Below are 27,750 nucleotides of genomic sequence, written 5' to 3'. Positions count from 1 at the left end.
GTACTTGGAATATTATGCAAAAATGTTTTTGTCTGTATTCTAAATTAGTTCCAAGAAGACAAAAAAGCTTTCTTTGTAAATAAAATATGCTATTATTAGGTATAGATACAGTCACTATAGCTGAATGGTGAACTTTTAGGCTTTCTGTGTAAAGGGGCAGAAGTTTAATTCCATGTTAAGTTGCAAAAGTTTTTCTTCCTTGCCAAAAGAGACATGTACAGTTTGGAAACTTCCCTTCATGCCACTGATGGGACATCTATCAGCATGATTGTCTTTGTTGTTGCTTCGTTTTTTTACAAAGATATGAACAGTGGTACGACTTTTTTAAATGGCACCCTGTATTTTTTATTCGGTAATTCATTTTCGCTCCTAAAGACCTATTCAAAAATGTATTATAGTGTACCATTCACTGAAACACAACGTTATTAATTACATAACACAACATTGATGCTGACGCACCCAGCGCTTAGTGCAGGTACTCGGGGTAATGGAACACATTCATGTGCTGATGTTGACAGAGAACAAATGTAAACATAAGTAGAATGCACACCCGCAATTCCATCAACCATCATCAGTTGAAGAGTTGTGTGAATAGAATGTATAGTAATGAAGAGAAGGTAGAAATGCTACTCATCTATGGGGAATGTAAGTTAGCAGAACAGTGATTTCAGTACTGTTTTCTTATGTACGGGTACATTTAGTACAGCAGTTTAGTCATTTTAAAAACTGTCGTGTAGAATAGGCGCACAGTAAAGGCTGTCCTTCTTACAAACTGCATTGACATAACTTTTTTTTATTGTTGTAGTTGTTGTTGTGTTGAAGGTAGGCGAAATGCTACACAAGCAGTGGAATTGTACAGAGAGCGATATCCTGACAAGAACCCACCTTCCTTATGGATGTTTTCTCGTCTTGTCGCAAAGTTTCAGGAAACGGGAAGTTTCAACCAACTAAAACACAATCGTCATAGCACTCGCGCAGATGAAACTGCCGAAGTTACTGTTTTCGCTTCCGTTGCTATGAATCCACATGTGAGCACACAACAGCTGGAACACAAGATTGGCATTCCTAAAACCTGTGTACATAGTATTCTTACACATCACCGGTTCCATCCTTACCATGTACACCTACATCAAGAATTGCATGGGAATGATTTCCAGAATCATGTACAGTTCTGTCATTGGGCACTGCAGCAAATCCTTGCCAACCTGAACTAGTTCTCCAATGTTCTATTTACCAATGAATGTTGCTTCTCAAACAAAGGACAGGTAAATACAAGGAACATGTATTATTGGTCCAGCGACAACCCATGATGTCTTAGGCAGGTGGAGTATCAGCATCAATGGAGAGTTAACGTCTGCTTTGGGGTACTTGGTACTACAGTTATGGGCCCTTATTTCATCAATGGTAGTCTAGAGAGCACAGTGTCTGCCATCTTCCTCAGACGAATTCTTCCTCCTCTTCTGGATGAAGTGCCGCTAAGAACCAGAATGCTTATGTGGTGTTAACACGCTGGATGTCCAGCACATAATGCTTTGTGTGTACATCATGTTCTGAACCGAAGGTATCCTGGCAGATGGATTAGTCAAGGAGGGACAGTTGCTTTGTCTGCTATGTCTCCTGATTTAAATCCTATGGACTTTTTTCTTTGGGGATGCTTTAAAGATGTTGTCTATTGCGATATTCCAACAACTCCAGAGGACATGCAGGAACGTATTGTGCCTGCTTGTATTACTCTTCAGCAGGCAACACTGGAAGCAGTAAGTAATTCTTTCATTCAACGAGTGCACCAGTGTATCGGTGTCCAGGGTCACCACTTTGAGTACCTTTGAATGTTCTACTCCTGGGCAATTGTACAGAAGAGTCAAAGTCAATTTTGTGTTATGTTTTTATTTGGTTTTCATTTGTTTTCTAACAACTCCAGCATGTGGAAAAGTTTGTGATCTGGGCCTCAAAGTCAGTGTTGTGTTAATTAATAACGTTGTGTTTCAGTGAATGGTACACTGTGATACATTTTTGAATAGGTCTTTAGGAGAGGAAATGAATTACTGAATAAAAAATACAGGGTGCCATTTAAAAAGAGTCATACCGCTTTTCATATCTTTGTAAAAACAAAGCTACAACAAAGGCAGTCATGTTGATTGATGTCCCCCTGATGGCTAAAGAACATTTACTTGAAACATTTTGTAATTTGCATCTGGACAAACAGTTATTTAGGGTAGTCAAGATAAATGGGACACCTTGTATATCCCAATGTGCAGTTAGAAAGTAGTGGTGACAAGCAGTTTGCTCATCTTAAACCTGTTATTATGGAGAATGTTGCTGAAAATTGTTCTTTGAACTTGACTTTCAGTTTTGTGTTGCTTAAGGTGAGTTCTGTTAATTTGATTAAATTTGGGTGGAGTCCAAAATTTCTCAGGATTTGTATTGTTGAATATCTATGGACACAGTCATATACCTTTTTAAAACCTATGAAGGTCATTCCAAGGGGCCTTTTTTGTTTCCTGTAATCTGGTGTGACTAATTTTAAAGTGATGATTTGTTCTGTGCAGCTTCTCCAAGGATCCAAATTCTCCCGGGTGTTCACCTGCTTCTTGCTCTATTTGTTGTTTATTCCTATGATATAAACTTTGGAAGAAAATCTTGTTTTTACAGTGAAAGAGAGATATAACAATTGAGGTAGCTGGATTGCTCAAATCAGCATGTAGTTTTTCAGCTCCTTAAAAGCTGCTTCCAATTCTTGGGCTGATTTTTTGAAGTCCCGTTGGTTCTGCATAGTTCAAAAGTTTACTGAATGCTTTTCTCATGATTTCAGGGTTGTCCTTGTTCCTGTGTGCTGTATTTCCATCTTCTCTTTACAGCATTAACATTAGGGATGGGGGATGTATTCCATAGATTTTGAAATACTCTCTGGAATTGATTTTGTGGTAGTTTCACCACACAAGATGTCTCAGTAACTGTAATTTCTGATTAATCGGTGTAGGCTGTTATTACCCCCCTTTTATGTTTAAATTTAATTTTTATTTTGACAGTGTAGTGTTCTGAGCCCATATCCAGTCTTCTTTTCGTCTTACTCCTTTAACACTGTAGAGTTCTCTGTGAAGGTCGTAAGTGCTTCAACTGCCATTCTCCTTTCTCCAGTCAGTGTGTTTACAAGTTTTAAATTTGTTTCACCTTCTTTTAGAGCATGTACATTTGGAGATGAGATTGCACTGTCTGGCCATTCCTATTGGCATGTTTCTGTGGAGCCCATTTCCTGATTATATCTTACTAGTTTTTTTCTCTGTTTGTAGTTGGGCATAGTATCTATTATTTTTATGTTGATTATTAACTCCGTTCCAAATGGGGACATTGTTTTATGATCCTTTCTCAAAGTTTACCATTGTAACTTCCGTACCCTTGATATTCAAATGGCTCTTCTATTATTTCCCAAACCTTGGAGCCCTGCTATTATTATTATTATTATTATTATTATTATTATTATGCCTGAATTGTCCATAAAAGTCTTGTATTCTCAGGTTTTAGTAGGGAATATTGTGTGTTGCGATATAGTAGATTTGATTAAGCTTGATCCTGTTATTCTGCACTGGTAAAAGTTTGGGTGACTGCAAATTCTTTGTCATTACTGTCATCTACATGGCTACCTAAGTAGCCTATTTATGTTTTATTCCTCAGTTTGACAGTAGAAAACCCCCCAAAGGACTTTACCATATTTGATTTTTGAAGTACGTTGTGATTTACAACTACGAATGTTAACCGAAGAAGTTGCCTCAAGACGTTATCTGGCTGTTCTCCATCATCCTCCTCCTTTATGTGGGATTGGTGCTGGCAACAGCAACGACTGAGCTATTCAATCCATCTAGTAGCTATTATAGATAGAGTTATTACTAACAACAACAACAACAACAATAATAATAAATCATTGATCAGTAAATGAAATAGTATGTAAAATTCAACAAAACCATGTCAGAATCCTGTTAGGCGGCTTCAATTTAAAGATAGACAAATAAAGTAAGTACAGAAAAACAGCTGAAGAATTCCCAGCGTGTAAATGGACCAACCAAAACAGACATAGCTCAGTTGAACTGTACAGAATATTCGATGTTAAAATCATGTCAACACACTTTAAATAGAAACCAACAAAACAGATGATGTGAAGATCACCGAATGAACTCATTCATAACTGAATTCCAAATTGACCCTGATGAGAATAGTACTGCAGTTAAAACCTGAGAGGTTCAAAAATAATAAAAAACAGGAAGGGGGGGGGGGGTGAGATATCCCCAAATTTGATTCTAGCAGTACCCAAATCTTTTTCATGGAAGAATTAGAGAAAAGCAGTCAAACAGCTGTTGAAAGCAAATTGATCAAAGAGGCACAAAAATTAATTCCTCTGCAGAAAGGCAAACAGAACCCTTGATAGAATGAAGAATGTGAACATTGTATCTAATCGTGACAGGGTGCATATAACAGTTGAAACAAGGAGAAGACAGAGGAAAACTACAAAACATTCCTGACAGTGAGAAAACAGACAGCCAAATTAATTGTGAAATTGAGAAAGACTTCCATAGAAATAAGATATGAACTCGAATCGTGTATTTTAACAGCATCACTCTGTAATTTGGTGATTGTGAGTTTGCTACTGCTTCAGATACTACATCTGTAATTGCTCAAATTGACACTAAACGAGTATCAGTATGTCAATATCCATTATTTTTATAAGACAGCCAGTCAATGACGCATGCTCTTTTAAAAATGAGGCCTCTCTCTCTCTCTCTCTCTCTCTCTCTCTCTCTCTCTCTCTCTCTCTCTCTCTCTCTCACACACACACACACACACACACACACACACTCACACACAGTAGTGCTTACCAATTACTTGTAATACAATTTCAAGAGTACACCACAAGAATACACCATCATGAGACAACTGCTCAGCCCAGAATAAGAATCAGACTCTCTGCAGATTTCTGTTGTACCAATTCTGGGAAATTCAGTGAGACTGAACATTAATTTCCAGTCAGATCACAGAGTTTCTTACCCTGTGGTAGAGATTTTGGCATTATAAAAAGAAGACTAAGGAAAAAAGACAGATTGCTTACTGTACATGACATCACAGACGTGATTCCTTGTTAGATATGTTGCTGACTCTGAAATTCTAGACTTTGAACCGATTGTACCTGTACGAAGACCAAAACTTCTGAAGAAACTGTATGTACATAAATGATCTAACAGAAAGGATGAGCAGCAATCTGCGATTCTTTGCTGATGACTGTAGAAGGATATACGATTACTCGGGGAGAATGTCCATTTGGTGTGATGAATAACTACTTGCTTGAAATGTAAGAAATGTAAATTAACATAGATGAGTGGGTAAAACAATCCCATAATGTTCGAATGCAGTATTTTGGTGTGCTGCTTGACACAGTCACATCAATTAAGTATCTGTGTTTAATGTTGCAAAACTATATGAAACAATGAGCATGTAATAGTGGTAGTAGGGAAGGGCAATTGTCGACTTTGGTGTATTAGGAGAGTTTTAGGAAAGTGTAGCTCATCTACAGAGCAATTCGCATATAGGATGCTTGCTTGTGTGCGACCCATTCCTGAGTACTGCTCAAATATTTGTGATCTCCACCATGTCGGATTAAAGGCAGACATTAAAGCAATTCCAAAGCATGCTGCTAGATTTGTTACCAGTTGTTTCAAACAACAAGCAAGTGTTACAGAAATGCTATGTGAACCCCATTGGGAATCCCTTGAGGGAAGATGATGATGTTTTCATAAAAACTGCAGAGAGAGTTTAGAGAACAGGCATTTGCAGCTGATGACTATTGCTGGCAATGTCCATTTTGATTAATGACCTCAAGGACAAGATAAGAGAAATTAAGGCTCATGTGGAGGCACCTAAACAATCATTCCTCTGTTACAAGTAGAGTAGAAAAGGAAGTGACTAGTAGTGGTACACAGTACCCTCCGCCGTACACCATGTGGTGGCTTATGGAGTGTAAATGTAGATATATTGGAAGACAAAGGAAGGTTTCATTCTCAAATGGCACTTTTTCGCATTTTGTTTTTGTTAAGAAAGAAAGGGTTGTATACAGCTTCCACAACAATCAGTGGGCTAATTAGTCAAACTTATTGTCTGGGGATCTAATGCAAATATGTTGATTGTGGCATAAAAACCAGCTTATACATAAGGAAAGATTCCAATGAAGTCTGATACAATAAGGACTTTTATTTATTTATTTATCGTATGGCAACAGAAGCTAACATTGACAAGTACATAAAGTTTAATTTTACATCTAGTTAAGTATTTACATACACTTTATTTTTACTTTTTGACGCAAATTTTATACAGATTTTTAAATTGTGAAAATCACTAACTTAATATTACTGACTACTTTGACTGATATAATTGCAAGTTTTTTTTAAAAAAAGCAGATACCTTTTATCATAGTTCAATATCTAATGATTGAAGTCAACTAATAGCAGAGGAAGTAGCACTAATAAAGTCACTATATGGTACAGAATATTTTTTCTGAAGACAGTCTCTAACAATGTGTTGAACTTTTTGTTCTTGGGCCCCACAATCACAGGCTGGAGAATCTTGGAGTCCCCACTTGTACATCATAGCGTTGCACCTGGCATGGCCAGTTCTTATTCTGTTCGGCCTTGTCCACCCGCTTCTCTGCAGAGGAGGACTTGCATCACTGCTTTAGTGTTGTGAAATGTAGAGTTGTACATGTTATATTTTTTCCAGTTAATGTAATTTTAAAAACGTGTGTGCAATTTCAGTATCTTTCACACCTTTTTAAAGGCATCAATTTTTAAGCTTTTAAAGATTAATTACATTACCAAAATATAACATTAGAAATTCGATCTCTTGTCTGACAATCTCATCTGCATTAGATAACATAACAACGGCACGAAAGAAGAGTTTATAAAGTTATTGCCCAAATTAAATAGCCGTTCTCAATTTCTCGCAAATCTGTGTTCGTTTTAAAAACGCACACTTCCAAATTCTATAAGGACTTTAAAACTCAGGACATCAACCACAAAGTCTCTGCTTCAAGAAAGAAAATGGGCAATTGGTTCTCAACAATCCCTTCAAGGAACTTGCAATATCTTTTAAAGAACTACTTAACTGCCCAGCTCCAACATAAAAATTTTTACAACAAAAACCTGAGAACACTTGTCCAAATTTGTTACTGGCAGCTTAAGAACAACTTTCTAGACAGATAAAAAAACTCAGAAACAGTAAAGCATGAGAGGAAGATAAAATAGAAGCAGAAATTCTCAAGTCAGCAGCCACAGACACCGTAAAAGAAATTACCAAAATCTTGCAAGACATTTGGCAAACAGAAGATTGGAAAAATGTGTTAATTCATTCATTTCACAAGAAGGGAGACAGAACAAATGTGATTAACTACAGGGGAATCTCACTAACATTGGTTGTGTACGAAATTCAACCCCAGTGTCTTCTTGTTTGAGCACAGAAACATCATCAACCAAAACTGAGAGAAAATGAGAGGATTCAGATCAGGATGTTTGTGCACAGAACAACTCTTGAACCTAAAGCTAATCCTGAGATATCAGAGAATTTGTTGCAGGAATGTAGTCTGCACACTTGTTGATTTCAAAAAAAGCCTATGACTCAGTTGACCACAAATAACTCTTCCAGATATTAAAAGAACAGGATTTAGATCTGAAACACTTGCAGTTATAAAACAGACACTGACAGACACAAAGACGCAATTCCAAGGTTTAGTTAATGGGAGAACTTCAAAATCAAAATGGGAGAAAGAATTTTCAGCTGTCTCCATGAGAAAGTGATAAAAGACTGGCACAGACAGAAATCAGTCATCAAAATTGACCAAGCAGTCACTTTAGCAGGCACAAGTAACCTGCAGTTTGCCTGGCATTAACCCGCAACATTTCATCAGTACAAGATCAAATTAAACTTTTAAAATAAACTGCAGAAAAGTTGGTCTCCAGATATCCTGCAACAAACAAGCACCAAAGTTCATGGATATGAAATATGGCAAAATAAAGTGAGTTCCACAATTAAAATGTCTTGATGAAACCGTCCAGGAAAATGAAATTGAAACGTAAGCAAATGGAATAAGACACCGAAACATGGAAATGGAAACTGCATACCAACTTCCCCAAAATATCTACTAAGAAACACATCTCCAAGCACATAAAACTAAGCCATTACAGTGCAATAATTAAACCAGAGTGACTTTATGGGTCAGAAACTCTAACTTTGAACAGAAGAACAGACTGTTGCAGCATTGTTCTCTTTCAAATGCACTAAATAAATAACTGTACTTTTATCAGTATGCTGTGCGGTTTTGAATTGAGCTTCTCCTGCAGTGTGCTATTGTATTGTTGTGCAGGGATTTTGATGTGTACTAGGGCTGCAGTCAATTATCTGGAGAGAAACAAAAAGATAATTTTTAACTTTATTTTTTTGAGATGAACTTTGAAGTTTTAGTAGCTGGTTCACTTTTAATGTAGATCTTATTCCTGCAACTTGTGTCTTTTGCAACTAAAAAACCTTAATTAAGTTCAAAAATAAGTTATTGTAAGAATATTTGCTTTCAGTTGGAGCTATTCTACTCATTTTAATCATTTAATTATGGAGTAACTCCCAGTCTCAATGTTGCACACTTACACATGTATTTTTTTTTTCAGTCCCCAATAGTAGTGTGGAAGATGAAAGCACCTGAGAAGAAACCTTTAGTACGCCCAGAGAAACCAGAAGAAGTTAGAGCAAAGGTTCGAAAAGGTTCTCAAAAGAAAGTACAGAATCCAATTAAGGCCCTTAGTGAATTCCAGAGTCCTACGGAGTCTATATAAGATTATACAAAAATATATGGAACCACTAAAACCTAAGTATTTTTTACAGTTCTAGCTTAGACCATCTTGCTACAAATAAGGGCTCAAAGCATGCATTATTCCATATTTGTGAAGTATTTTGCCACAAGCAAATCACAGACGTTATAATCTTCATAGTGTGGCCATTGTAATGGTTCAGATGCCAGATTCATGTTTTTGTATTTACAACAGTAATTCAGTATTTATCTGAAAGTGATTGCAGCAAAAAACTGCATTTTGAATGGTTCAACAATCGTGAACTGATTTTCTGGTAGGAATGTGTTAAAACTTTTTTTCTAGTTGCAGAATAGAACACTGTATAATGCAGTTTTAATGTTTTTAGCCAACTGTTTCAAATAGTACTTGTTTTGAGCTCTTGCCATGAAGGTATGATGGTGGGGAAAAAATCCGCATTAGAACTGTAAATCTATCATGTGGTTCCTATTTACCATTTCGAGACTTATTTGTGATAGATAGCAGAAGTATTTTCAGTGTATATAGACAGTAAATATTAAATTCAGTGTATGTAAGTATTAATTTTATGTGTATGTAGATTAATATTCTGTATATGACTTTCTGCAGCTGCATTTTTATTTATTTTAGTCAGTCATGAGAGCAACTCTTACTGTAGTTTTTTTTTTTAAAAAAAAAAAATACCAGCTTCCTTAAACATAGTCTGTCTGTTATATTACTTTGCTCATGTTTTATCCTTCATACTTTTGTAAAAAAAAAACACATTTGATAAGTATTTTAAATCATCATTTCCATTACAATGTAGGGTCATTATTAAAATGGTTAGTGCAATAGATAATTCTTTATTTTGGTCTTCTCAGCAAGACCTATATTTACAGAATGTTAGTGATCATTCCTGTTAGAAGCATAGTAGAGTATACTATGCAGAAATGATATGTACTGTAGGAAATTGAAATACACTGTGTGTTTTCATGTTTGGTAGAGGGAGAGTGAATGAGCTGTGTTTCACAAGATTGGACGTGTGTTTCATAAAAGAGGACACTGTGAAAGAATACAATGATGTTTATAGTTGTGTGATGTATTTATTTATGTAATCTATAAAATTATTCAACTTTTTCAAATGAATTTAAGAAAATTATATTTTATTATTGTGGTTCTCTCCAGATTGGGATTTATGTTTGTAGAAAGAACTGCCATTATACAATTTCTCATTCAGAGAATGCTAGCAGTTCTTTTTAGTGACGTGGGGAAATATAACTTACCAAAAATGGAATAGAATTTTAAATCATTGTTAACGTTGTCATGCCATAATGGGAAGCAGATACTGCAAATTATTTTCTGTATTTATAAACTTTTCTTTTAAAGAAATATTAAGAATAATACTAAATTGTGCTCACCATACTATGAAAAGTTGTGGCATGTCTGATTTTAATTTTGTAAAGTTCTAAATTTATTTAAATGTTGTTATAAAAATAAGCATATGACTATTTTAGATTAGTGACTTTAGAATGAATATTTTTGTTTATAAAGTATAACCTCCAGTCCAGTATTTTAACCAGTTGTAAAATGAATAAGCTGAGAAAAGGTGTTGGAAAATAAAGATGTGATAATTTAAAGAGATTAAGTCCTTCCTGAAAACCCTTTGATTTAGGACAATCTCATTTGCATCAAGAAATATAATGTGGAGTTTTATTTTCTTCTCCCATTTAGTGAGTTGTATAATATAGTCCACTGTTTTGAAGGATAACTGCAGTGAAATGTTTTTCACTTGATAAATATTTTGCGAATCCACACTTACGCTCGTAAAATAAGAATCTACTGATACAACAATCGTAACAGCTTTAAAGAGAAATTTTAGTGTAAGTGTACAAGTGATTCATCCATACGTAATTTCTGCTTTTGGTTCAAGCGACACATTATTCGTATAAGGATAACAGACTGTTTTTAAGTGCTGGCTGGGAGCAGTAGTGAAATGTTAAGGGGAGTTGGAACAATCCATTTCCTCCATGTTAATTTTAGCAAATAGAAGGAACATTTTTTTAAAAAAACCATTAAATATATTGCTCTGAAATTTGTACTACATGTTCAGTGAATATTTCTCTACAAAGTTATAATGCCGTGTTAAGAAATATTTATTGATTTTTGTATTATAATTTTTTTAAAAACATGCTAATTTTTTCTCTAAAATTTTGCACTTTTTCTTCTATAACTCTTGAATTATACAATATTTTTTTTACAATTTGTTATAAAAATCAAGGAAAAGAAGTAAACAATATTGTGTATAAATTTCAATGATATACTGTTAGCAGTTTTTGAGAAAATGTTCCTCAAAGATGAAAATTTTAAAATTACGGGAAATGGCTTCCAAAGTTTTTTAGTACAGTTGTGCCCCATATGATGGATTATCAGCATCCTCTTCTTTTTCCAGTGTTCCAGTGTTTCCTTTTCACTGGTCTTTTCTTCCCTTTTGCTGCATGTTGTAGACTTTTGTCTCTTCTTCCTGCACCTCTTAGTCTTCCTTCATCAATTAGGCGCATTGTGGAAATGGTGTTGTGTCCTGGTGGAAACCTAAACCTTTCAGCACATCATATTTGATAATGTTTCCTTCATTGTATGTTGCCACTGCATCATACACTCCAAAATGCAATGTTTTTATCTGTACAAACTCTCTTTTGGGAATCCTAATCCAAATTAAATTATTTACACTTTCATTTGGATTTTGTGTTTTCCTATGTAAACCCTTTTCCAATAAACTTGGCTGTAATAAATCTCTGAATATGGGCTTAATTACATCAATTATAGCATTTGGCAAAGTTTTATTTGGGCATATTCCTTTCCTGATTGGCACTTACACCGTGAGTCATCACTTGTGGGGCACAGTGCATGTTGTGGGTGCTCATTTGTTGGTGCAGTATGAAAAAAATAATGCCCATACTGCTCTCCACATATGCTCAATGCTTGTATTTTGCCTAATTGCACGCCCATAATACCTCTGCCATCTATCAACTGCTTCATCTGCCAGTCTTCCTCCTCCTCCAAGGGTCTAACCATCACTAAGCTTCTGGGATCCTAATGTCTGCATTAGTTTGACCAAGCGAGCTCCCATGCACTTCTGAACATGGCCAATGCACTCCTGTTTTTTAATGTGAATTTTATTGCTTTAGAGTTTGAGTTCCTCTAAAGCTTTAAATCCCTTAGAATCACCATCTCCTAGGTAGTGTATCTTACATTATACCACTCCTGTGATCTGAAAAAAATTGCTTTCACTCCCTCTACTTCCATCGTTCCACTCTTAAATTTACCACTCCTGTGATGTGAAAAAAATTGCTTTCACTCCCTCTACTTCCATCGCTCCACTCGTGTTGTGAAAATTTGCTTCACAACTTTCACTGTGTTCGTCCTTCGTATTGCCCTTACATCTACGATGTTTTGAGAGAACAGAAACATCAATTACTTTGCAACTGTCTCCACTGGTAGCTGTCACAACTCCATTTAGAGATTTATGACCTCTGTGTTGCTATGATCCGTCTGAAGCAACAGTTAAAGCTCTACAATTCCCTTTATCTGTCACAGCTTCTTCGGCTGCTTTCTTCATTGTTGCTTGAGCAATATCTTCAGCAGAAGATCCCACCAATTGGCAAGTTCATAATTCCACATAACATTGTCCCTGCAGCATTGCCCTTACCAATGCAACGCAAGCCTTACACTAGCCTAACATTTATATCATACACCTTCTTTCCACCATTACCACTACGAGGAATACTGTTAGAATTAGAAAACGAAACATCTGCACCACATTTGTTACACTTCAATAACATTTTACATGCCAAACCAATGCGTGATCAACAAAAGCAAAACAAGGATAATGGAATGTAGTTGAATTAAGTCGGGTGATGTTGAGGGAATTAGTTTAGAATATGAGACGCTTAAAGCAGTAAAGGAGTTTTGCTATTTGGGGAGCAAAGTAACTGATGATGTTCGAAGTAGAGAGGATATAAAATGTAGACTGGCAATGGCAAGGAAATCGTTTCTGAAGAAGAGAAATTTGTTAACATCGAGTATAGATTTAAGTGTCAGGAAGTCATTTCTGAAAGTATTATATGGAGTGTAGCCATGTATGGAAGTGAAACATGGACAATAAATAGTTTGGACAAGAAGAGAATAGAAGCTTTCGAAATGTGGTGCTACAGAAGAATGCTGAAGATTAAATGGGTAGATCACATAACTAATGAGGAAGCATTGAATAGGATTGGGGAGAAGAGAAATTTGTGGCACAACTTGACCAGAAGAAGGGATCGGTTGGTAGGACATGTTCTGAGGCATCAAGGGATCACCAATTTAGTATTGGAGGGCAGCGTGGAGGGTAAAAATTGTAGAGGGAGACCAAGAGATGAATACACTAAGCAGATTCAGAAGGATGTAGGTTGCAGTAGGTACTGGGAGGTGAAGAAACTTGCACAGGATAGAGTAGCATGGAGGGCTGCATCAGACCAGTCTCTGGACTGAAGACCACAACAACAACAACAACCAATGTGTGAAGTTATTTTCAATTCCCGTCCTCTTTCTTTGCAAACTTGGCTTAATACATTATGCTTCAAAATATTAGAGAGCAAGGAAATGTTAATTGTTTCTTTCACATCATTACTGTCACTTCCATAGTTTTCAAATTTTTCTTTGCTGTCACAAAGTTTCTTGCTGTAAGAATTTCTATCACATTCATTTGGAGTAGTCGGTGAAGCAGTCTGAGCAGCATCTTCTTTCAAAACAAAAAAAGATTTCTTCTTCCACTCTTTATGCCTTTTATTAAATGCTCAATTGCTGAACTGGAGCATATTGATATCCACAAACCAAATACGTAAAACAGGTATGAGCAAAATTCATCAAATATGCAAAATTGAACAGGTAAACTAAACAAAGCAAACTCCACAAGTCAACAAACACGATATATTGTTTATGTTTACCGATATAAACAGTCACTTGTCACAGAGGTAAAGCCATACAATGTTGGAAAACAAAACACTGTCCAATTCCGTAAAAATACCTTGCTTGCAGCCAGCGAGCGGCACCATTAGAGGTGACACACCAAGTCGCTACAACTGTTTACGCGGCGCGTCAACTTTGCAGTGATGAAAAACACACTAAGAATTCACTTAGAAGGCTGAAACTTGATTTGTTTTATTCAGAAAACTCCAAATCATTTTATAATGAAAAAAAAAAACACGTTAATTTTGTCATTTTCATCATTCCGGCTCCCCTTAATGTATACTGCCTAAAAATCCAGAAGTCCGTTGAAAGAATAGTAATGTTTAATATTTATCTGAAATTGTTTGCCATTGATGAGAAGGGTGTTTCCGTTTTCTTCTATATACTTTGCTTTTTGTTCACATATTTTCACAAAATTTTATTACTTTATTCCCTTCAAAATGCTTTGCTACACATTTGTGACAGCTAATTGTTTTCCCTGTTTGCGAAAAGAACAGGTCATGCCCTCCCCTCTTTTCAGTTTTCTTAGAGAATAAAAGAACACTGATTTTTTTTAAATAAAATAATAATTAAAAATGACAACATTTCTGAATGCTGAATAACAAAAGTGCAAACATCCCTCTACGCCAGCATCAGTAGTACCCTGGACACTTTTATGAAGCTGTCAACAAAGCAGTTCCTATAGTAGTCTCAAAAATGTTGTCCATGTTAAACATGAACATTAAACTGGCATAAAGTGTACTACATACTTCAATATGCAATTTCAGTGTAACCACACATGTGAAGGGCAGGTTGTCAAGTGATTGCCATGCCACTAGTTGCCAGGCACTACAGTTGTTGACACTGAGCCTGAGCATAGGCTTGAAGCAACATGGAGTGATGTAACCCTGTGTGTCATTTGGGCCGGAGCCATTGCTGCTGCTAGAGCTGGCTGCTCTGCGCATTGAACTTCACACCCTGTACACCGCCAAAGTCACCTAAACTTTTAATCATATAGTATTCTTACTACACTAAATACACACAATAAATAAATTTTAGTTATTTGCTGTTCTTCTTGGTGTTGCAATTCACTTCAGTGCCATGTATGAGGGGAGTTCAAAAGAAACGACGTCGAGAGTATAATTGAAGTCTGTATTCAAAGTAATTCCCAGAGGTCTGAGCACAACTGTCCCACTGTTTCAAGGGCTGAAAGAATTCCTGTGGCCGTGGCAGGAGCCAGCCCTCCACTGTGCCCTGCTTTTCATTGTCCGAGTTGAAATGTTTCCCTGCGAGATTTTTTAGTGGTCCAAAAACATGGAAGTTGCAGGGCAACATTTGTGGGGTGTAGGGCTGATGCTCTCACTTGAGTTTGGCCATTACACTTTGTGTGACATGGAGTAATATCAATGAACATTATTGCAAAGCAGAATCGCACCCTCCGTGACCAGCCCAGGCCATTTGCTCTTGAAGGACTCTCATATGTTATGGGATCTCTCACAGTATGCATCACTGTAAATAGTTTTTCCATGATCGAGGAATTTGGTGAGTATCATACCTCGGATGTCTAAAAAGGTGATGAGTGTCACCATCCATGGTGAGGGCACAACTTTGAATTTTATACGGACATGCTAGACACTACTTCACACCACTAGATGCGTCTGTACATTACCACAAAGCAGCATACGCAAAGTTCAACCAGTTTGATGTTACAATGTTTCATATCTTTTCAGTTGAACTCTCCTTATAATCACTCACAAGGGGAATAGGAAGAATTTACTATTTACAGCTGAAATAAATTTCATACATTCCTCTTCAGGTGGAATTTTACCTAATTGCTTTGTGCACAAAGTTGGTGTTTGCTACTAAGGGTACTTCTGGTACCACTATATTCCTCACTCTGGTTCCTGTTCCTTTAAAAAGTGGTTGGAGAGCTGATTGATAGTAAAGCTCAATATGCCATCTAATTTTCTTGTAATGATCATTTCATGAGCCTTATGTGGAATGAAACAACAGTTACATAGACTGTTTTTTCAGTAATTTTGCACCCCTGAACTCCCTCCTCCCTCATGTGACCAGTAAATAAAAGGCATACGGGGACATGAAACACAAGGACTCTTGGAGTATTTCAGTAATCTGTCAGTCGAAGATCCTGCATGAAAATAAAAATCCTCTCATTCTAGAAAATTGGTCAAATGTGTAGGAGCCTTACCAAACAAACAGTGAATACTGACAAGGGACTTCTCTTGGCTTGAACAAGAATTTATGTTTAATGTTTAAACATTTGTGCATAGACCCATCTCACATTTCTAATCACATCAATGGCAGTGTGTAATTATGTTGTCCTTGATTCGTGCACAATAGCACTTGGTGTCTTGAAGGAGGAGGGAGGGGGGGGGGGGCGTGAGGGTTGATACGCCAGTCACTCAGTTTCTGTAAAAGTAGTTGTGTTTAGTATATTTGTGTCAGTATAGTCATACATATACAGCAAAAAATAATCCTTGGGATGTTTTAAATATTGTGGGATCCAAGTTAAGAAGACGTTATCGAACGAAAGAAGGTGTAGGACAAGATCATGATACTTTTGCAATGTTTTTGGTGGATCTGATTATTCAGAAACATGAATATTCATTTGAATGCTCAACTGAAATAACACTGAATAGGGTACTGGATGAAGAAAACTATTTTATAGGCAATAATGTGATTAATAGTGTTCGAAAACAGTGCTCCTCAAAAAGAAGCTAACAGTTCTGGTGAGCACGAAACTTCACTAGAAAAGAAATCCAATATTGTTAGCATTTAAACAACATTTTTGGAATAATTTCTTGAGCGTACTTACGATTATTACTATACACCTCCACATAAAGCTGTGACCTATAACTAATCAATTAAAAAGCACATCAAACATCAAAGCAATATTTGATTATGTGGAGAGAAAAAAGACATAATGAACATTCTTTTAGAGGAAACAAGCCAGCCAAATAACTGAAGATAAAACAACACTTTCTATCCCCATTTGACACAGCAGTGAAAGAAGGGAAGTGTGTCCGTTACTGGCATCTGAAAGTTTGGGCAGTGAAAAATGCAAGAGAAATTGGCCAAACAAAATTGAAATGTTCTGCAGCTTTCATAGCATGCCTCACGAAAGAATACTCAAAGTACTGTAAACAGACACCGCGTTCATGACAGTCGGAGATGCACAGGAAGATCAAGTGAATCAGAAAACTGCAAGTTTCCAGATACAGCAACACAACAATGCACTTGGAACAATGATTAAAGTGGGTTCAATCATGAACTAACATATGGTGCAACACTATCTAAAAAGGGGAAAATCAGCAGTTGCCTTGGTCCAGTCTGACAACTGTAAAATATATGTTGGACTTTCAATGAGTGGACACCAAAGGAAAAAAGTGTATTTGTCTTCAGGAAAAACTTTCAGCCTGAATATTAAAAAGACTACTGAAGACCATACATTTGGAGGCTAGCAAAAGTCTGAAAATGTCAAAAGACAACTTAAAATCCTTTTTTGTGAGTTTTGTTAATGATAATGTCACAAGTAACTGTGTTTACTACTTTGTAACTATTGGCGTGCTCACAAGGACCCAACAATAGTAAATGATTCATTTACAGGTGTTGTTGTTGTTGTTGTTGTTGTTGTGGTCTTCAGTCCTGAGACTGGTTTGATGCAGCTCTCCATGCTACTCTATCCTGTGCAAGCTTCATCATCTCCCAGTGCCTACTGCAGCCTGCATCCTTCTGAATCTGCTTAATGTATTCATCTCTTGGTCTCCCTCTACGATTCCAGTGCTAAATTTGTGCTCCCTTGATGCCTCAGAACATGTCCTACCAACCGGTCCCTTCTTCTTGTCAAGTTGTGCCACAAACTCCTCTTCTTCCCAATTCTATTCAATACCTACTCATTAGTTACGTGATCTACCCATCTAATCTTCAGCATTCTTCTGTAGCACCACATTTTGAAAGCTTCTATTCTCTTCTTGTCCAAACTATTAATCATCCATGTTTCACTTCCATACATGGCTACACTCCATACAAATACTTTCAGAAACAACTTCCTCACACTTAAATCTATACTCGATGTTAACAAATTTCTCTTCTTAAGAAACGCTTTCCTTGCCATTGCCAGTCTACATTTTATATCCTCTGTACTTCGACCATCATCAGTTATTTTACTCCCTAAATAGCAAAACTCCTTTACTACTTTAAGTGTATAATTTCCTAATTAATTCCCTCAGCATCACCCGATTTAATTTGACTGCATTCCATTATCCTCGTTTTGCTTTTGTTGATGTTCATCTTATATCCTCATTTCAAGACACTATTCATTTCGTTCAACTGCTCTTCCAAGTCCTTTGCTGTCTCTGACAGAATTACAATGTCATCGGCGAACCTCAAAGTTTTTATTTCTTCTCTATGGATTTTAATACCCACTCCAAATTTTTCTTTTGTTTTCTTTACTGCTTGCTCAATATACAGATTGAATAACATCAGGGAGAGGCTACAACCCTGTCTCACTCCCTTCCCAACCACTGCTTCCCTTTCATGCCCCTCTACTCTTACAACTGCCATCTGGTTCTGTCCAAATTGTAAATAGCCTTTCACTCCCTGTATTTTACGCCTGCCACCTTTAGAATTTGAAAGAGAGTATTCCAGTCAACATTGTCAAAAGCTTTCTCTAAGTCTACAAATGCTGGAAACGTAGGTTTGCCCTTCCTTAATCTAGCTTCTAAGATGAGTCGTAGGGTCAGTATTGCCCCAAGTGTTCCAACATTTCGACGGAATCCAAACTGATCTTCCCCGAGGTTGGTTTCTACCAGTTTTTCCATTCGTCTGTAAAGAATTTGCGTTAGTATTTTGCAACCGTGACATATTAAACTGATAGTTCAGTAATTTTCACATCTGTCAACAACTGCTTTCTTTGGAATTGGAATTATTATATTATTCTTGAAGTCTGACGGTATTTCGCCTGTTTCATACATCTTGCTCACCAGATGGTAGAGTTTTGTTAGGACTGGCTCTCCCAAGGCCGTCAGTAGTTCTAATGGAATGTTGTCTACTACCGGGACCTTGTTTCGACTCAGGTCTTTTAGTGCTCTGTCAAACTCTTCACACAGTATCATATCTCCTACTTCATCTTCATCTACATTTTCTTCCATTTCTATAATATTTTCCTTGAGAACATCGCCCTTGTATAGAGTCTCTATGTACTCCTTCCACCTTTCTGCTTCCCCTTCTTAGCTTAGAACTGGGTTTCCATCTGAGCTCTTGATATCCATACAAGTGGCTCTCTTTTCTCCAATGGTCTATTTAATTTTCCTGTATGCAGTATCTATCTTAACCCTCGTGACATAAGCCTCTACATCCTTCCATTTGTCCCCTGGCCATCCCTGCTTCGCTATTTTGCACTTCCTGTCAATTTCATTTTTGAGACGTTTGTATTTCTTTTTGCCTGCTTCATTTACTGCATTTTTATATTTTCTCCTTTCATGAATTAAATTCAATATTTCTTGTTACCCAAGTATTTCTAGCAGCCCTCGTCTTCTTACCTACTTGATCTTCTGCTGCCTTCACTACTTCATCCCTCTGAGCTATCCATTCTTCTCCTACTGTATTTCTTTCCCCCATTGTCGTCAATCGTTCCCTAATGCTCTCCCTGAAGCTCTCTACAACCTCTGGTTTAGTCAGTGTATCCAGGTCCCATCTCCTCAAATTCCCACCTGTTTGCAGCTTCTTCTGTTTTAATCTACAGTTCATAACCAAGAGATTGTGGTCAGAGTCCACATCTGCCCCTGGAAATGTCTTACAATTTAAAACCTGGTTCCTAAATCTCTGTCTTACCATTATATAGTCTATCTGATACCTTCTGGTATCTCCAGGATTCTTCTATGTATACAACCTCCTTTTATGATTCTTGAACCAAGTGTAAGCTATGATAAAGTGCTAAATTCTACCAGATGGCTTCCTCTTTCATTTCTTACCCCCACTCCATATTCACCTACTATGTTTCCTTCTCTCCCTTTTCCTACTCTCGAATTCCAGTCACTCATGACTATTAAATTTTCATCTCCATTCACTACCTGAATAATTTCTTTTATCTCATCATAAATTTCATCAATTTCTTCATCATCTGCAGAGCTAGTTGGCATATAAACTTGTACTACTGTAATAGTCATGGGCTTCGTGTCTATCTTGGCCACAATAATGCGTTCACCATTCTGTTTGTAGTAGCTTACCCGCACTCCTATTTTTTTATTCATTATTAAACCTACTCCTGCATTACCCCTATTTGATTTTGTATTTACAACCCTGTATTCACTGGACCAAAAATCTTGTTTCTCCTGCCATCGAACTTCACTAATTCCCACTATATCTAACTTTAACCTATCCATTTCCCTCATTAAATTTTCTAACCTACCTGCCCGATTAAGGGATATGACATTCCACAGTTTTCTTTCTCCTGATGACGACGTCCGCTTGAATAGTCCCCACCCGGAGATCCGAATGGGGGACTATTTTACCTCCAGAATATTTTACCCAAGAGGACGCCATCATCATTTAACCATACAATAAAGCTGCATGCCCTCGGGAAAAGTTACGGCTGTAGTTTCCCCTTGCTTTCAGCCGTTCACAGTACCAGCACAGCAAGGACGTTTTGGTTAGTATTACAAGGCCAGATCGGTCAATCATCCAGACTGTTGCCCCCTTTAACTACTGAAAAGGCTGCTGCCCCTCTTCAGGAAGCACACATTTGTCTGGCCTCTCAACAAATACCCCTCCGTTGTGGCTGCCCTACGGTACGGCCATCTGTATCACTGTGGCACGCAAGCCTGCCCACCAACGGCAAGTTCCATGGTTCATAAAAAAACTTCATTTCGAGAAAAACGCATTTCAAGTTTTGACTACATATAAATGCAATATTATGCAATGTACGTTAAATCTTCTATTCCAGGTCCATAAACTAGACCCTATTCCTCATAGAGGGCGTTCTGCTTGATCTGGGCCATCCTGCACTGCTCAAGAGCTGCTCGTATGGCCAGTGACAAGCAGTTTTCGGCGGCTTGAATCCGGTGGTTGTCCAAATGCTTGGCAAACTGCATCGAATTGAGTCCCAGGATGACGTCCACCGTTGTCATGGTCTTCAGAAGTGCTGAATACCCTTAGTTGAAGCTGCTCACTGCCAGGAAAGTCGCAATCTCCAAAGTCTTCACACCAGAATGCAAATGCTAGGGGGCTAGCTTCCAAACACACGCATTTTAACTTTCATTTGAATTTTGTGTGTTTCCTCGCAAACACTGATACAATAACTCTTCCTCTGAAAGAAAAAAACTGCTGCATGAAAGAGGCTGATTTCAGGCAGGTGCATTTTTTTTTTTTTTCAACCGCGAATAACAAGCATTTCCATTCCGTATTTGGAAAAATCGTTTCAAGTGTAGATTCTGAACACTTTTATGGATCCAAAAACGCAAATTAAAAAAAAAATCAATTTTTTTAACCAAAAGATAGTAAACCTCCGCTTAACAGCATCTGTACACACCTGTGTAATACATTATTTCCCAGTAGATGTCATGACATACAGCCCTGTCAGTATAGGAGGCGGTGAGTATTGTGTTCTCAGTAGGGAAGCAATAACAGCAGACTGGGTCGGGCAGGAGAGCTCACTGACTTTAAAAGTCGATTTTGTCAAAGGTAAACACACTGAATGCATGATCACAGCCTTTGGATGTATATTTCTTCTGGCAGTATAAAATGAATGCCAGAAGGATAACAGACTCCATAAGGACACTCTGCACTAACTTCGCCACTAAATTGTTGTTGTGGTCTTCAGTCCTGAGACTGGTCTGATGCAGCTCTCCATGATACTCTATCCTGCGCAAAGCTTCTTCATCTCCCAGTACTTATTGCAACCTACATCCTTCTGAATCTGCTTAGTGTATTCATCTCTTGGTCTCCCTCTACGATTTTTACCCTCCACGCTGCCCTCCAATGCTAAATTTGTGATCCCTTGATGCCTCAAAACATATCCTACCAACCGGTCCCTTCTTTTTGTGAAGTTGTGCCACAAACTCCTCTTCTCCCCAATTCTATTCAATACCTCCTCATTAGTTATGTGATCTACCCATCTAATCTTCAGCATTCTTCTGTAGCACCACATTTCGAAAGCTTCTATTCTCTTCTTGTCCAGACTAGTTATTGTCCATGTTTCACTTCCATACAAGGCTACACTCCATACAAATACTTTCAGAAATGACTTCCTGACACTTAAATCTATACTCAATGTTAACAAATTTCTCTTCTTCAGAAACGCCTTTCTTGCCATTGCCAGTCTACATTTTATATCCTCTCTACTTCGATCGTCATCAGTTATTTTGCTCCACAAATAGCAAAACTCCTTTACTACTTTGTCTCATTTCCTAATCTAATTCCCTCAGCATCATCCGATTTAATTTGACTGCATTCCATTATCCTCATTTTGCTTTTGTTGATGTTCATCTTATATTCTCCTTTCAAGACACTGCCCATTCCATTCAACTGTTCTTCCAAGTCCTTTGCTGTCTCTGACAGAATTACAATGTCATCGGCAAACCTCAAAGTTTTTATTTCTTCTCCATGAATTTTAATACCTACTCTGAATTTTTCTTTTGTTTACTTTACTGCTTGTTCAACATACAGATTGAATAACATCGGGGAGAGGCTACAACCCTGTTTCACTCTCTTCCCAACCACTGCTTCCCTTTCATGCCCCTTGACTCTTATAACTGCCATCTGGTTTCTGTACAAATTGTAAGTAGCCTTACGCTCCCTGTATTTTACCCCTGCCACCTTCAGAATTTGAAAGAGAGTATTCCAGTTAACATTGTCAAAAGCTTTCTCTAAGTCTACAAATGCTAGAAACGTAGGTTAGGCTTTTCTTAATCTTTCCTCTAAGATAAGTTGTAAGGTTAGTATTGCCTCACATGTTTCAACATTTCTAGGGTATCCAAACTGATCTTCCCCGAGGTTGGTTTCTACCAGTTTTTCCATTCGTCTGTAAAGAATTTGCGTTAGTATTTTGCAGCTGTGACTTATTAAACTGATAGTTCGGTAATTTTTGCATCTGTCAACACCTGCTTTCTTTGGGATTGGAATTATTATATTCTTCTTGAAGTCTGAGGGTGTTTCACCTGTCTCATACATCTTGCTCACCAGCTGGTAGAGTTTTGTCAGCACTGGCTCTCCCAAGGCCTTCAGTAGTTTTAATGGAATGTTGTCTACTCCCGGGGCCTTGTTTCAACTCAGGTCTTTCAGTGCCCGGTCAAACTCTTCACGCAGTATCTTATCTCCCATTTCATCTTCATCTACATCCTCTTCCATTTCCATAATATTGTCCTCAAGCACATCGCCCTTGTATAAACCTTCTATATACTCCTTCCACCTTTCTGCCTTCCCTTCTTTGCTTAGAACTGGGTTTCCATCTGAGCTCTTGATATTCATACAAGTGGTTCTCTTCTCTCCGAAGGTCTCTTTAATTTTCCTGTAGGCAGTATCTATCTTACCCGTAGTGAGATAAGCCTCTACATCCTTACATTTGTCCTCTAGCCATCCCTGCTTAGCCATTTTGCACTTCCTGTCGATCTCATTTTTGTGGCGTTTGTATTCCTTTTTGCCTGCTTCGTTTACTGCATTTTTATAATTTCTCCTTTCATGAATTAAATTCAATATTTCTTCTGTTACCCAAGGATTTCTATTAGCCCTCGTCTTTTTACCTACTTGATCGTCTGCTACCTTCACTACTTCATCCCTCACTAAATTAGGAAATAAAAGTTTTATAATGAAAATGCATAGGTTGATACATTGGGGCAGACAGCTGGTTATGAACATAACCAGCTATCTGCCCCAGAGTATCAACCTATGCTTCAATATTACTGGCAAACAACTGGGTGCAGTACTCCCACATATGTTGGTGACTTTAAGAATGTGATTTAAGTGGCATTTGATTTTGTAGCTGAAGAAAATAATTCTGAGGATTGTCCAGGTATTGCTTTCACCAAATGCGCGTATAGTGATTTTGTAAATTCTTTCATGCATTTTGCTGAGGGGCCCATGTACATTTTAAAGCGCAATAGTGGGCAAACTAAGAGTAACACGATCAAATGCTTTCACCATTCTAATCACAGTGGTATATAATGGTTGTAATTACAACTGGCACACGGAATTCTTCTTTGAGCCAAGAGATTTCTCTTGTAAGTGCATACAAGGAAGGGCAGCACAATTGGCCACATGTATGTCTGACTAAAGAGACAGTATCACAGATGTGCTGGAAAACTTCAATGGGTATATGCTTGAATATAGATTTAGACCACTTTCGGAAAGCTGCTTACAAAGTTTCAAGAACAAATATTTAAGTGACACATATAGTAATATATACTCTCATAGGGACAGCAAGGACAGTTAGATTGACTCTTCGGTTTCTCCTGGCATATTTGTTGCTCGAACTGTACACGGGTGTAGCACTGGTTCATTGTGTGAGTAGGCATTCTGGCAATCAGACGTCTTGTTATCACCTGATGTTCTGACAAACTCACCTCCTGGGGCACACAGCAGACTTGTGTACCCTTGCTCCACATCTCCTGTGGGCTGCTCCATAGGTAACCTGTGCCCGAGTGTGGTGTTGGCAGCCGAAGAGATGCCTGCTTTGGTGACTGTGGCTATGCACGCCCAGTGTGGCATCCCGCTGCAGCAGCGTCGATGTAGGCACTCTGTCCACCTACTCATTGTTTCTGCTGAGTCTCTTTCCTTAATTAGACACACTGCTGGTGTCCAAGTCTTGCTGAGAAAGACTGATCCTGGTCCATATTTCAATGGATTCTCTAATAATGCAGACCTTTGTGCTAAAACCTTGGTTCCATCACATGTGTATCAGACAATGTTCTGTGACAGTTGACCTGGATTAAATTAGCTGGGTGTAACATTGGTGTTCTTGGCAGCTATTCTCAAAGGTGTGTACTGTTTGTCCAACATATGTCATACTGCATTGGGACAGAATCTGGCATACCCCAGCCACCTGTAAACCTATGTTATCTTTAATGCTGCTCAGTAAGGCTGTGATTTGTTGGATGGGTAGAAAATCGTTTTAACTTGTTGCTTTCTGAAGCAGCACTCAATTTTTCTCCAACAGCACACCCGTGTACAGTATAAAAGCTGTGGTTACCACTTTCTCTGCGACTTCGTACTTCTCCCTAGTGGTGTGGTGCAGGGTACGCCATATCTGTCTTTCCAAGTAACTGTTTCTCTAGAATAGCAATATGTGGTTTTCCACTTTTGGGAGATACACTCTGCTCTCCGAGATGGTGTGCGTCCAGCAATTTCACCACTTGTGCAGCAGTATGAGCTGAAAAATATCATATTCTTTTTTTTTTCCAATCATTGTACTGGTGAAAAGATGCAAATCAGTGAGATGAAAAAAAGGGGAATAAAAGAAATCCAATCTCTCTCTCTCTCTCTCTCTCTCTCTCTCTCTCTCTCTCTCTCTCTCTCTTCTTCCCCATCTCTGTCCATCTGCTCCTCACCCCCTTCTCTTCTGTTGTTACACTCACCCCAACAGGAGGCTAGTGGTTCTTAACCCCACAGTATTTCTTTCCCCATTGTATCTGTTATATGTACCAAATTTGGTTGAACTTGTTCCAGGGGTTTACAGTGAACTTTTTTACCTGTGGTTTTACCTGCATACACACACACACAAAATATAGTTTGCATACATATTTCACTTGTATCTCCAGTGAATTTCGCCCTAGTTTCATTTTCACACAGCTCAATGTGTATGTTGTTGTCTCTCCTGAACTATGTGCTGTACAATGATATAGTTTTACAGGTACATCCAGTGTTATATGTGGCTACTGTCTGCAAAATATCTTGTGAGTAGTGTTCAGGGTCTACATGCGCACAAGAAAAAAATTCCTAGGTTTCCCGGTTAAAAATACACTTTTTCCTAAGCAAATATACATTATACCTTAGGTGAAAATACATTTTTTTCTGTGTTAAGTTACAATGTACTTTCCCCTTAGTGCTGTAAAACGTACCAGCATAGAAGTTGCCAGCACTTCAGAAAACAAAACACAGCAAAAAAATTTAAAAAAAATACTCATTTTGGGAAGATTTTTGATGTATGGCAACATGTGCATTGCATATTTTCCTATTATGAAAGTAAACATATGAATTCTACCAAATACTGCATGGTATCTTCCAAAGCACTGAAATCAAGATTGCAATGCACTATTGTTAGCTAATCATAGCTCATGGCACATGGTGTTGCCAGCCTGTAACAGCAGATTCAGAGCATGTAGGACATGATATAGTCAGCCAATAACAGCATTAAAGTAGTGCAAATGCACAATTAGGAAAAGTTAAGAATTTAACTTAACATACATATGATGTAGCTACAAGGAAAGCTAAGATCACACATATAACACTGATCATCAATTCCCCCTCCCCCACCTGAGGATACGGTTAGGCAGGATCATAAGAGCACAACTCAGACGTCATCTACATCCACATCTGCATCTACGTAATTACTCTGCTATTCACAATAAAGGGCCTGGCATAGGGTTCAATAAGCCACCTTCAAGCTGTATCTCTACCATTCCACTTTCGAACACCGGGAAAAACGAGCACTTAAATTTTTCTGTGCGAGCCCTGACTTCTCTTATTTTATTGTGATGATCATGTCTCAGCGATTGAAATTTCATGGGAAGATCCCGACGCAACAAAAAATGCCTTTGTTTTAATGATTGCCACTCCAATTCACATATCATGCTTGTGGCACTATCTCTCCATTTTGCGATAATACAAAATAAGCTGCCCTTTGAATTTTTTTGATGTCACCTGTCAGTCCCACCTGATGCAGATCCCAGAGCGCACAGCAGTACTCCAGAATAGGGCAGACAAGTGTGCTGTAAGTAGTCTCTTTAGTAAGCCTGTTGCACCTTTTAAGCATTCTGCCAATGAATCACAGTCTTTGGTTTGCTCTACCCACAACATTATCTATGTGATCATTCCAATTTAGGTTACTTGTAATTGTAATCCCTAAGTATTTAGTTGAATTTGCAGCCTTCAGGTATGTGTGACTTGTCGCATAATCGAAATTTAGTGGATTTCTTTTATTACTCATATGAAGAACTTCACACTTTTCTTTGTTCAGGGTCAATTGCCACTTTTTGCACCATACATATATCATATATAAATCATTTGTGGTAAATGACAGCATCATCTGCAAACAATCTAAGAGGGCTAATCAGATTGTCTCCTATGTCGTGAATATAGATCAGGAACAATAGAGGGGCCTATAACACTTCCTTGGGGAACGACGGATATTACTTCTGTTTTACTCATTGACTTTCCATATATTACTATGAAATGTGACCTTTCTGACAGGAAATTATGATCCAGTCATACAACTGAAGTGATATTACATAGGCACGCAGTTTGGCTAGAAGACTCTTGCGAGGAACGGTGTTGAAAGCCTTTTGGAAATCTAAAACTATGCAATCAAGTTGACATCCCCTGTCGGTAGCACTCATTACTTCAAGAGTATAAAGAGATAGTTGGTTTCACAAGAACAATATTTCCTGAATCCGTGCTGACTGTGTCAATAATCTTCGAGGTAATTAATAATGTTCAAACACAGTATATGTTCTGAAACCCTCCTGCAAATCAACGTTAGTGATATGGACCTGTAATTCAGTGTTTTGCTCCTATTTCCCTTTTTGAGTATTGGTGTGACTTAAGCAATTTTTTCCAGTCTTTAGGTGTGGATCTTTGTGAGCGAGCATTTGTATATAATTGCAAAATATTGAGCTATTGCATCAGCATATTCGGAAAGGAACCTGACTGGTATAGAATCTGGACCAGAAGACTTGCCTTTATTAAATGATTTACGCTGGTTTGC

General features: G+C 37.8%; 1 protein-coding gene across 2 annotated transcripts in view; it reads left to right on the top strand.

Annotated features, from left to right (window-relative positions):
- LOC126365916 (catenin alpha) overlaps window positions 1-10,468 on the top strand; it is a 144,034-nt gene extending 133,566 nt beyond the window's left edge. For both annotated transcript variants that reach the window (XM_050008656.1, XM_050008655.1), the window contains one exon: window positions 8,697-10,468. In XM_050008656.1, coding sequence (XP_049864613.1) covers window positions 8,697-8,861 — 165 coding nt within the window. In that variant the 3' untranslated portion in view covers window positions 8,862-10,468. The remainder of the gene's footprint in view (window positions 1-8,696) is intronic.
- The last annotated feature ends 17,282 nt before the right edge of the window (window positions 10,469-27,750 follow it).

Source organism: Schistocerca gregaria, chromosome 4 (assembly GCF_023897955.1).
Source record: "Schistocerca gregaria isolate iqSchGreg1 chromosome 4, iqSchGreg1.2, whole genome shotgun sequence".
NCBI lineage: Eukaryota > Metazoa > Arthropoda > Insecta > Orthoptera > Acrididae > Schistocerca > Schistocerca gregaria.
This window is presented reverse-complemented; position numbering and strand designations above follow the sequence as displayed.